This window comes from Amblyomma mixtum, chromosome 1 (genome assembly GCF_055824585.1).
Source record: "Amblyomma mixtum isolate Tamu chromosome 1, ASM5582458v1, whole genome shotgun sequence".
Lineage (NCBI taxonomy): Eukaryota > Metazoa > Arthropoda > Arachnida > Ixodida > Ixodidae > Amblyomma > Amblyomma mixtum.
In genome coordinates, this window is record NC_143012.1 from 241,213,545 (window position 1) to 241,226,053 (window position 12,509).

Sequence of the window (12,509 nt, forward strand, 5' to 3'; positions counted from 1 at the left end):
AGCTCAAAACTATCTCAGGATTTGCAGGAATGGAACAAAACTACCGGGTTTCATTTGGGCCTTCATCGTCATGCTGTTATTTGGGGAGATAGTACAAAGAAACAGACTAATTTTTTGCTTTTCTTCCGCAAAACCATTCACACCACTCTTCCTTTTTCATCAGCCTATCCCCGTCGTCTGTGTGGGGTCAGCGCTTCTAATGAAAGTCTTCCACTGCTTCCTGTCTTGAGCAGCACAAACTGACTTCCCCTGAGATATATCTCCATAAGTTATCCCCACCTCCATCGAGCACTCCACTTTGTGAGGGGAAAAATTAGCGTTCTGTCACCAGCGAGACAACTCTGCGTTTTACCGAAAACTAAAACCTTCTCTCCCTTATAAAACTGGTCTATAGAGAGTCTACAGATTTCTTATAGACTGTATTGCCTTTCTATGGATTTTTATTTTTGTCTTTTCATAGTCTATAAACTGTCTATAGAGAAAAGTCTCCTGAAAGTGTATGGCCATAAATAAATAGATTGTCTATAGAATGTCTTTAGCATTTGTATTGCCTATAGACTGTTCTCTAGGATTTGTCTATTAAAGAGTTTATAGACTTTGTAGACAGAAGTCTATGAACAGTCTATAGACTGTCTAAAAAAATTTTGTAAGGGCTGTATGGTCCGCTATCCCTGGGTTCTCACCTGCAGCCGCTCTTCCAGCTGATGCTCCGAGCCGGGCGGCCTACGCAGGAAAGGCACGTCGTAGGTGTGGTGCGGCCCCAGCCGCTCATCCTCCGGCTCCTCCGGTCCACTATTTAGGCTGCGCGCCGAGTCCCAGCCCGAGTGGAGCCCTTCCGTCGAGTATGCTGATGTCAGCTGACGTCCGCCCGTGTCGTGAGGGGACGGGTAATATAGCTGGTCTCGTTCCATGGCTCGCTGCTGCCGCTGCTGTTGGGACTGATGAAAATACTGCTGCTGCTCGTTCTTGGGCTTCTCCCAGACACTCATGGGAACGGTGTCGATGGACTTTGTGACCTCCGGCGCCTCGTCCAGCTCGTCTGTACGCACGGTAAAAAAGAAGGATTACGGAAGTCATGGGGTCGGCCTCTCTCCAGACATCCGTGGTGCATTTAGTCAAAGCACTAGAAAGTGCTCATACTTTAGGGTGTAAACCTGAACAGCTTCACTGGCGGTTCGGCTTTAGGAGGCAGGTGTTATAATAGGAGTTCCATGTGCAGAGCAAGAATAAGGGCAATATTTTGCATGTTCCGCATAATATATTATGCCGTGTGATCAATAGGCCAACGCATCGGCGGGTAAGATTGGCAGCCCTTGGTGGCTGTTAATTCAGAAGAAGCCCGTTGTAGTTCACTTCGGTCCTATTTCGCTGAGAAAATGAGGAACATCGTTGGCTGTAGCGTCACCTGCCGAAGAAAAAAGAACGTCTAGGCAAAGTTGCTCAAATGGTTCGATGCTTTTGATGTTCCGTATAGCTCAGGTGCGAGAACATAGTACAGGTCGATAAAGAATCAAATAGAGAAAAGGTGTGCTTCGTATGATACTCCGTGATATAACAGATGTTGCCACTTCCATTCATGACGATTCAGTTTTGTACATAAAAGTAAAAATATAACAATATATGAAGCATGACGCACATGTGTTCTGCAGTTCTATTTCGCTTATGAAGTGCTGCGCCAGGCTGGACCGACTGGCAGCGCTGGCTAGGAGGCTATGGCGTTCTTCTATTCAACGTGATGTTATGAGATGGGACCCAGCTTCGGAGCTGCCTCGCATAAGTTAGGCGAATTGCAAAGGACTCATGGACACATTTACCCTGTAATGTCCAAATTATGAAGGAACCAAAAAAAAGATACGTTTTAGTTATGTTACTTAATGTACCCCAATTCCAAAGCCACAATCTAAAATTTGTTGGCGCCGCTAAAATTTGGTAATTCAGAAGAATGGCCTGAGGGGCGAGTTGGTGCATGATGAAATGAACGGCGGCGCAACAAGAAGAACAAAACAAGAGAGGGGACACCACATGCGCACACTACCAACTGTTTTATTGCATGGAAAGGAGGCATATTTAAACATACAGCTCAGGCATGACACTAATCGCATTATCGCTCAGAACCCAACACGTGGAAAAGAAACAGCAACATCAGGATAAAAGAAAAAAGAAAAAAACCCTTAACCTCTGCAGCAAAAAAAAAAAAGATTTTGATAACAGAACTTTGAGCAGGCCATCTCGTAGCAAAAGCAGAGTCAAACAATCGTAGCAAAGGCAGAGTCAAACAAGAGAAGCAAAAGCAGTCAAAAAAATAAAAAAAATACAATCGTAGCAAAGGCAGAGTCAAATGTATTAAGCAAAAGCAGTCAGAACCCGAGAAACAACAAAACGGAAAGCAAAAAACAGTAACAAAGTTAACAACCCGCCTAAAACAAACAACAGACGGCCGCTAGAAATGCAGGGCTGAAAAGATGCACAGCACATGGCGTTACAAAAAACTGTCAAGAAAGGACACTTCATTTCTACGGAGGGATACTGAGGAGTCGCTAACACAAGTGCTTCCCTTCTTATTGATCATAAAGGCCTCAAGAATTTCGCGTGCCACCTGATCGCGACTCCTGCCGAGAATCCTTATTCCGTTAAGCACTGGCTCACACTTGCAATCTTTACAATGTAGGGGCAAATTCGACCCGCCTCCGTTTTCTAACGACTTTTCGTGTTCCCGTGTTCTGTCGTTAATGCAGCGACCTGTCTGGCCTATATAGACCCCCCCGCACGTCAGTGGGATTTCGTACACCACTCCGACGGCACAAGAAACGAAATGCTTGCCGTGCCTCTTTCCGCACATGGCTTTCTTCTCTTCGCTGATCCGCGAGCATAACCCGCTCAGCTTTCTTGGCGCAGAGAAAACGACAGGAACGTCGTACCGGCCAGCAACTTTCTTCAAGTTGTGCGCCACACGGTGTAAATAAGGGACCACTTGTGGTCGCTTTGATCCCGGCTTAGCATGGAATTTCTTCTTCTTTCCTTTCATTTTTTGAAGGAGGGTCTCCGCTACGCTACAAACAACAGAACACGGGAAGCCAGCCATTTGAAGCCTTTCGATCTGATTGTTAAAGCTAGCCTCAGCCATGTGAGCACAGGACTTAAGCAATGCAGACTCGAGGCAAAGTGAAGCGATCGCCCCTTTTTACTATCTTAGAGTGCGCTGATCCGTACGGAAGAAGTTCCTTTTTTGCTCGTGGGGAATACATCCAACAAACACGTCCTTCTAAAAGCTTGATATTCACGAACTTCCTGACAACAACAGCTTGCAGTTTTTAGATATTAATATCAGTTTTTAGATATTAATATCAGCGAAGAGAAGAAAGACATGTGCGGAAAGAGGCACGGCAAGCATTTCGTTTCTTGTGCCGTCGGAGTGGTGTACGAAATCCCACTGACGTGCGGGGGGGTCTATATAGGCCAGACAGGTCGCTGCATTAACGACAGAACACGGGAACACGAAAAGTCGTTAGAAAACGGAGGCGGGTCGAATTTGCCCCTACATTGTAAAGATTGCAAGTGTGAGCCAGTGCTTAACGGAATAAGGATTCTCGGCAGGAGTCGCGATCAGGTGGCACGCGAAATTCTTGAGGCCTTTATGATCAATAAGAAGGGAAGCACTTGTGTTAGCGACTCCTCAGTATCCCTCCGTAGAAATGAAGTGTCCTTTCTTGACAGTTTGTTGTAACGCCATGTGCTGTGCATCTTTTCAGCCCTGCATTTCTAGCGGCCGTCTGTTGTTTGTTTTAGGCGGGTTGTTAACTTTGTTACTGTTTTTGCTTTCCGTTTTGTTGTTTCTCGGGTTCTGACTGCTTTTGCTTAATACATTTGACTCTGCCTTTGCTACGATTGTATTTTTTTATTTTTTTGACTGCTTTTGCTTCTCTTGTTTGACTCTGCCTTTGCTACGATTGTTTGACTCTGCTTTTGCTACGAGATGGCCTGCTCAAAGTTCTGTTATCAAAATCTTTTTTTTTTTTTGCTGCAGAGGTTAAGGGTATTTTTCTTTTTTCTTTTATCCTGATGTTGCTGTTTCTTTTCCACGTGTTGGGTTCTGAGCGATAATGCGATTAGTGTCATGCCTGAGCTGTATGTTTAAATATGCCTCCTTTCCATGCAATAAAACAGTTGGTAGTGTGCGCATGTGGTGTCCCCTCTCTTGTTTTGTTATTCTTGTTGCGCCGCCGTTCATTTCAAAATTTGGTAAGTTGATATGTCGTGAATTGGAAACAATGGGAATTTGAAACAATTTGCGCAGCTAGGTGAAAGAGCAATTCGAAAGCCTCGAAACAACTTGCAAGCCTGTAGGAAGCGTAGACCATTTTTTTTTTAACCAACAATTGTCCCCTTATTCTTCCCGCACCATGCATAACAAAACGAGAGAGGAGGTGTTGTTGGGCGCTGCCTGGAAGTCGCGCAATCGCGAACACCCTTTACATCACACAGCTTCCTCACAGTAACGCCATACACTTTGACCTTAAAGTGCTGTGTACTGAGAACATGTTCAGAGCAAACTACGCATGCAAGTTCCATATAACCATATATGTACATATATGGGTGTTATATGCATATCGACTGATTGATTGATTTTTGCTTTACTGAACACATAAATCGTACATTAAAATTTGATGGGCCCGTAGGCAGAGCTAGTTTTGGCCCATAGTCACGCACGCATGGCAGCACAGTAATAAACTAGAAAGCGAAACAGTGCAAAAACATGCCAGTCATAACACGAAAAAGAAAAAACCTAACAAAGAAAATGAGAAATACAGCTCGTTACTGTACTACATATTACTAATAAAAAATCGTTTTACAGAGTTCAGAGTTATACAGTGTTTTTGCAGAGAGTTACAGAGTTCAAAGTTGCTAGATATTTTGATCTCAAGCGAGATGCCATTCAAATTTTAGCGCCGTAGAACTGCAGCAATCTCTAACCATAAAGGTAATCTCTGACCAATATATTTCATGTTTAGGACCATATATGTACGTATAGCCATATATTGGTGCACAGAGTGCAAACGCCATTTTGCGAATCCACGACACTGGGCAATAAACAGCTAAATGTGCTCCGGTAGTCGCAATTAATGCGAAGCCCTCCACTACAGCGAGCCTCGTAGCCCACTTTGGAGCTTTGGTGCATAAAAATCTCCATTGATTTTAAGGCGAAAGCCTTTAATGGCTCATACTGTCGTCCGTTAACCAAGCGTGTCACATGCGTTTAACTCGGAAACTAAAAAAGATAGAAGAAAATAATGATTGCTTCACACAGAGGAGGGAAAAATGAGCCTAGAAGCCAAGTTTGATGAGTGTAGATTAATTAAATAATTATAGGCAAAAATTTCGAATTAGCGCCAAAATAGCACGGACGCCGATATAGCCATGGGGACGATGTGACGTCACATCCACCGGAAGTCGCCACGGCATAGTGAAAATTGTCACCGAATGGTCGGAAAAACGTCGGATTTGTGTCAAATTAGGGGGTAAATTGTGTAGTTAGGCGTAATTAACAGTTAAGATCCTCGAAAGATGTATAATTTAGGTATCGATATAGCCACGGGAACGGTGTGACGTCACATCCACCGGAAGTCGTCACGGCATAGTGTCCTCGGCTTTCGCCTCTCAACACTTTAGTTGCCATGGTGTCCTCGAAATTTTTTCACGACGCTGTAATGCCGGGCTTGTTTACCTGAGCATCGCCGATGCGCAGACGTCAGTCGTCTCCGCGAGAAGACGTAGAACACGGCGACGGAGACGAGAAGCACGACCAGCAGCGTGCACACGATGGGTATGATGACGCGGATGCGCCGATGCTGCGAGTCGACAGCCTGCGTCCACTGCGGAGGCGGCACGGTGCCTGCGTAGAGGGCAGTGCTTCAAAATCCAGTTTTTCTTAATTGTTGTCGAAAAAAAAAACGGTCGAGTAATGAAAAGCTGGTGAAAATAGTATGGAAATGAAACGCTCAATTTATTTGCTAGATGGGAAACGGCGTAGTGCCGATCGTTCCTTCTGTGTGGAGTGCGCAGCTCGCGGCTCTTAAGATAGGAAATGAATGTCACTTCTTGGTATTTATTTTTTCGCATCAAGTATTAAGTTCATCTCACCCGAATGGAATCGTCGTGATGCTCAACGCTATAATGCCTTGATGAATACACACACAAGCGGCTCTTGGGGCACATAAATGGATGCTTCTGGACGCATTAAGTTTTATTTGCGTTCAAAACAAGTGTGCAAAGGGGTGGTAAATTCTAGAAATACGAGTTGAGTTTTTTTTTTTTTTTGCCTCTATACGGCCGTGCATATTATCTTTGCAAGCGTTGCAGAGGCTAATGCGAAATTTGTTGCAAGGAACCATGCAAGTCGGAGCAGAACGCTTTATTTTCACTTATTCCTGCCGAAATGACACCTCTTTGCGTATCAGTTATTGTTATAGACACACAACATTTTCTTTTTTATGAAAGTCAATACCTGCTACCTTCTCAGTGCATTAAGGTTCAGAATTTCTAACTTTTTTTTTTTACTTAGTTTGTGTCAGTCAATTTAAAAAGGCGACGCTCGAAATGCCCCCCGAAGCTAGACAAAAAAAAAAAGTCTTGTAGTTCATGTCCTGGCAATTTCGTAGGCAGACATGTTCCTTATCCTGCATTTTCATGGGTGTTTCATATTCCTGTGGCGAGGGTTTAGAAAGAGAACTAGAGATGCCACATTTTAAAATTCGCGAGGGGGCCATTACCAAAACCTAGTAAATCCCCGCCCGCACTTTTCTAGTCCCACTTTTCAGGCAGATCTCCTGCGGCTTACCTCCGGACAACGTGAGCGTGGCGAAAACGTACTCGGCCTCGGTAGCACCGGCGTCGTTTTGAGCCGTGACGACGAGGTCGTACCACGTGGCCGGCGTCAGGTCGCCGACGACCAGGACGGCCGGCTGCTGGTGGTCGGGGACGAGGTGCGTGGTCGTGGCCGGAGACCAGTCCCTCACCGGCTGCGGCTTGTAGAGCACGGCGAACGAGGAGATGGGGCAGCCGCCGCTCTTCCAGGCGCCCAGGTGGAGGGTCACCGAGGTCACATTGCTCTCGATGAGGTCGCTCTCCTGGGGTGCCACTGGAGCTAGGCGACGGCGAACAGAACCTTGCATTGAGGGCTCGCAACCGTGTGAAAGCAGCGAAAATATCGCCTATAGGCTGTAGTTTGTGACTTTTTTGTTGCGAAAGCAACACTACGCGAGTCGCCGAGCCATTTCGCGGAGCAGAGGAAAGGCCATACTGCGCGTGCGCGAGTAGCAGTACACGGCGCACAGCTGGCCGGGTGGCGTGTTCGCCAAATGCAGCCGGTACAGCCAGAGATGACAGCGCCGCCCACCGGCAGGTAGCAGCCACATTCAGGCTGGTTATAAATATTCATTCAGAACGACGGCTTGACATCGCCGCTATGGCGCAGTGGATTAGAGGCACGTGTTGCGTATGGAAGGTCGGCCGTTCGACTCCGCTCTCTGTACTGTAATTTTATTGTTTTTTTAATTTCATTTTTTTTTCCAATTTTTCCCCTTTTAGGTCGCAAATCGTGATGCTTAGTGGCATATAACGCCATTTAAGAGGATTTATTATCCCTTTTAGGTAAGCCGTTGTGACAATCTTCAGTCACTGTGATCAATTAACCGTGGTTTCAAGCCTTGTGGCTGTACAGGCTGCAGTTGGCGAATACGCGGCCGGGTGACTCAGAGGTGCCGCCGCCGCGCTCTCCAGTTGCGCATGCGCAGTAGCGGCGCATAGCTAGCGTGCCGGGGCCGCCGCCGCTGCCGCGCGCTCTCCATCGCCTCTCTCTCTCTCTCCTCGTTGCTTTCGAAATCCTCCAGGTTTAACCAGAGCTAAACCACTGCCAATTTTTCTTTTTCCGGTTGATTACTTTGCTTTTCTACCGCGGGCAGTAGCGACCTCTGATTCCACGATTGAAAGTAAGCAGGCAATTGATCCACGGGCTCGAGTATCGAAGTTGAAGCGAGAGAATAAATTGCGAATAGGAACACGACTTTATATACGACCTAAAATCTTAATTAGGACTGCATGCGCTGTTAAAATATTCGCGAGCTTCTGGCTGAGGGCTTTCGCACGTTTATTTCGTTCCTCAATAAAAATGAAAAAAAGAAAAGAATGATTGTGGGCGCCCTGGTTTGCAAAGTGATTTTTTGTGATGGCCTAAAGTGTTAGCTCTATGAGAACAACACATGACTTCGTATGCTATAAGGAGCGAGCAGGGCTTAGGGTATCAGAGAAAAAGCTAGCCACATTAACTCGAAGAAGCATAAATATATTTGTGACGCACTTCAACTGCTTCGGCTAACCATGCAAGCTTCGCGTACTAGATTATTCCATACTTTAAACTTCAACTTAGGGTAATAAATGAAAGAGCTACTTGCTTTACTATATTATTTGCGATATGCAGAGCGGTCCACGTAAGTTGAGCCGAGGTTTCAAATTAAATCAGTGCACCAAACAAGTATGCAAATAAAACCACGTTGCTAATTCCTCACTCTGATACCAACTTTCAGTATTCTGTTTGAGTTTAGTTTACGCAACTAATCAGCTCCATATATTTAACTAATTTCTTATGTTTTTAGTGTATGAAGAAACCTTTACTTAGAAAGTGTACAGCATTCCAGAAAAACCCTACTCCTTCTCTACTTGTAAAAGAGTGCCCCGCGAAGTACGAAAAAAAAAAGAGATTTAACGCGTATATCAATTGGCGATTCAGAGCATCTACCCGAATCGGCGAAGAAGCTGACAGTCCGTCATGGTGCAATCAGAACTCAGCATCTAAATATAAATCGCCCATTGAAAAACGCTCTTCGGTTTCGCGTAGCAAGAAAACGTGCACCGGATCGCCAATCGGCGTACGTCATTACTCAACAGGCGCTCGAGCGGCAAAATTTCGGAGCTTTCAGACGAGCAGCTCATGAACGAAGTAAGCTCCTAATCTATAATCCGTTGCCGTTACGAGGCTGGTTCATATGCGCCAGCGGCGAAATGCGCGGCAGCAGTCAAGCGTACTGAGTGAAGAAGCGGTGCTGGCGGCACGCGGCAGCCATAAATAAGCCATCTCGCAGCAACCGAAAAGCTGTTACTGGAGTGCTGGCTGGCGTAATTTTTATGTCATCTTGCTTATGTGCCTCTATGAGCCTATGCGATACGGTGTGCAGATAATATCACTTACGAGATTTTTTTTTCTCTCTGGCATGCTTCAGTGAAGTTCTTTTGCTCATTTTTGTTCCTGATCATCTTCGTGCTGTTCGTCTCCATCTCAGACGCCGATAACTTAATGAACTTCTTTCGAAATCCATTTTACCGACATTGTTGTGTTCTCGGTTTTAGTGCAATAGTTGCCTCGTTCTATAATTTATTTGGGGCCCTGAACCTAGTTAAACAAACAAACAAACAAACAAACAAACAAACAAACAAACAAACAAACAAACAAACAAACAAACAAACAAACAAACAAACAAACAAACAAACAAACAAACAAACAAACAAACAAACAAACAAACAAACAAACAAACAAACAAACAAACAAACAAGCAAACAAACAAACAAACAAACAAACATATAAATAAATAATTAAGTGAAGCGTTCCTATTATTTTCACGCCTCATTCTTAGTCAATATTTAGCGGCGCACATTCTACTTGTGCGCATGCAGCATAGTTCAGCGGACAAGCACCGCTTTAAAATTACTCAGTCGTGTACAAAGCACCCCTCAGTAATACTCTGAATAATTTCTTCCAAATGTTTCAAAACACTGTGCGAGTTCTACATGAGCACATTCGTCAGGATGGTCACCATTGAGGCATATGATCAGCGATCGGCGCTCACTAGATCCGTCCGTCTTGGCGTGGACAACGTTGCTCCGGGGCCCCCTGCCGGCGGCGTTGAATGCCGCCACGTAGAATGTGTACTTGCGGCCGCACCTGAGGCCGCGAAACACATACGCCGACCGCTCGGCGCCCGTCTGCACCTCCAGCCAGTCGTCCACGGCCTCCGTGGACTGGGCGTCGGGTGCCAGGGAGGGCTCCGGCTTGTGGAACAGCACGAACCCTAGAAGCGCAGTGTCTTGGTATGTACACTACGGCACTGATGAAGCGGGCGTATAGAAACCTTAATTTCCGCACACAATTTCAGACCAACGGGTTTGGATAAAACCGCCAAGGTGAAGGGCATCAGAAATGAAAAAGTTCCTGTTACCATCTACGTGACCATAGCGCACAGTCGAAAGCTTTGAGCTTCGTCTGAGACTACCGCAGCCTCAATAGGACACTCACCGCAGTAGCGGTGCTAAACATCTACGACAGGTGGTAGTTGGTAGCGCGGGGCAATATTAGTCAATGACTTGAAGCGAGAAGTGTGCTAGAGAGCTTGAGAGATGTGTGCAGGAAAATTCCTATGATGAAGCAGCAGGTTGCCCCTCTTGTCATACAGTACATGGGCAGCGGCTTTTCATTGTAAGCGGCCCATCCCCCCTCCCGCTTTTTTTTCTTTCATCTTCTTACACAGGAGGCTAAGAGTTCTGCACAGAAAAATATTGCCCTACTCTAATTCTCTCTACGCAGAGGGCCTGTAAAAACGTAACTCGAATAACACATGTGCTGATAGAGTGGAGCAATGCCCAACGGCTATGACTCCAATTACACCAGACTTATTTCTGTGCTTAACTATAGTTAGGACGATACGTAGTCGAAGTTATACCAAATTAAACACCACTTGTGTTCAGCGGCAGAGTTTGCCGATGAACGGGGCGAAATAAAAACAAGCACAAAAATATGCAACTTATTGCGAACTGGTCCAGCACTCTGCTCACATATCACATTGAAAGTGAGGCGGCATTTCTAAAGCTGCATCTGTGCGGGCATTGTTTTCAGCGAATAGTTTAAATTAGTTGTGGTTTTGTTATTGTGTCTTCACTGTTAAGGTAAAACTGCGACGTAAGCAAACGAATAAAAAGCTCAGTTCCAACACCTTGTGTGTATATAAAAAATGGTTTACGGCACTTCGGGAAGCTACCGCGTCGTGGCTTACTCCGCGAGCATTTAAAATGGTAATCATGCACGCGCGAACATTGTGAATAAGTTACAAATGTATGTACACCGTTTGCTAAGAGTAACCGAGCAGCAGGTTTTTGCTTCTTAACCTTTACGACATCCCTAAAAACCGAAGGGTATTAAAACGTGAGGCCAAGGCTTCACCTTAGGTTACACTTATTGAGAACGTAATGGCTGCAATAAGTGCTTCGCTGCGCGGCTAAGAAACAAGCCACCGTTGCCCGCTTACTTTTGGCAAAGGCGGCGCAAGTTTTGAAATGAATTTGGTAGTTGTTAGATTAGAGCTTTATATAGAGTTTAAAAGCTCATTTTGTACTTGTCTCACATGATACACCGGAATCAATACTGCACCAGTAAAGTGAGCGTCAGTATCCCGGTGTTCTTATCTAGACTTCGTAACGTGAAGTAACGCGAAACAGCCTGAATGCATAATGCGGGAAGTTGCTTTAGAAACGCGCAGTTCAATCTGTATTCGGAAAATATGACTGGTTCAGCGCGGTTAAAAAATTGAGCAGCTACTATTGATCTAGCAGAGGATTATATACTGGGATGCAATGGAGATGGCCTACTCTGCGCCATGCAGCGATGCCTTTGTATGCCAGCTTTCATCTGTTCTCAACGGAGTCACCAGAAAACTGAAGGTGTTCATCTATGGAGTGAACTTCTATTTGCTACCAACACGTTCTTCATGCTTCTACATGCGCTCAAGTTTCACAATTTTTATTCATCAGGTTCAAACAGAGTAGAAAGGTAATGGGTTAAAAATTTTAGCTCCTAATCTGCCCAAATAAACACACTGCTGAAATGTTTCTTTTTCATCAAATACAAATTTTGCAAAATACGAAGAGACACGGAGGTTTCATTCAGAGAATCTCAATTGTGAAATTACTTACCATTCACTGGCTGGTCCTTTTCCACATCCCAACTGAGGTGGACAGATGATGACGTGGACGACACCAGCTTTAGGTTTGGCGCCGCAGGAGGGTCTGGATATTTAGAGACAAGGTCGAACAGAGAGCTTCGCCCCATGCTAGGCAAACTTTTCTGCCCGAATGATAAAGCAGCACTTTTAAAAGCTGTACAACAGACAGAAGCCATAGCGTGCGATTGGCGTGCGTCAAGAGCACTTAATCCCAACAATTTTCGAGGAAAAATAAGGCCACATAATCAGCACTAAATGTTTCCTGAGAAAGATTTCGGCTTGTTGCCGGGTTTTATTAATGGTACCAAAGAAAAAATCATTTGCTACTGGAAATATAAGGCAGTTTATTTAATATTTCAAGTGCCAATGCTTATTTGTACTGAAAGTGATTTGCGGTCTGCGCTCTTCGCAATCAACACCATTCCGAGCACCCTTTGAAAGCACTACCCCGTGTAGAACTGTTAGTAA

At 45.1% G+C, this 12,509-nt stretch overlaps 1 protein-coding gene across 2 annotated transcripts in view; it reads right to left on the bottom strand.

Moving 5' to 3' along the window:
* LOC149371337 (cell adhesion molecule Dscam1-like) overlaps positions 1-12,509 on the bottom strand; it is a 188,608-nt gene that overhangs the window by 4,970 nt on the left and 171,129 nt on the right. For both annotated transcript variants that reach the window (XM_089565380.1, XM_089565368.1), the window contains exons 19-23: positions 12,013-12,105; positions 9,897-10,118; positions 6,836-7,141; positions 5,723-5,890; positions 684-1,039 (exon numbers count right to left, since the gene is read on the bottom strand). In XM_089565380.1, coding sequence (XP_089421506.1) covers positions 684-1,039; positions 5,723-5,890; positions 6,836-7,141; positions 9,897-10,118; positions 12,013-12,105 — 1,145 coding nt within the window. The remainder of the gene's footprint in view (positions 1-683; positions 1,040-5,722; positions 5,891-6,835; positions 7,142-9,896; positions 10,119-12,012; positions 12,106-12,509) is intronic.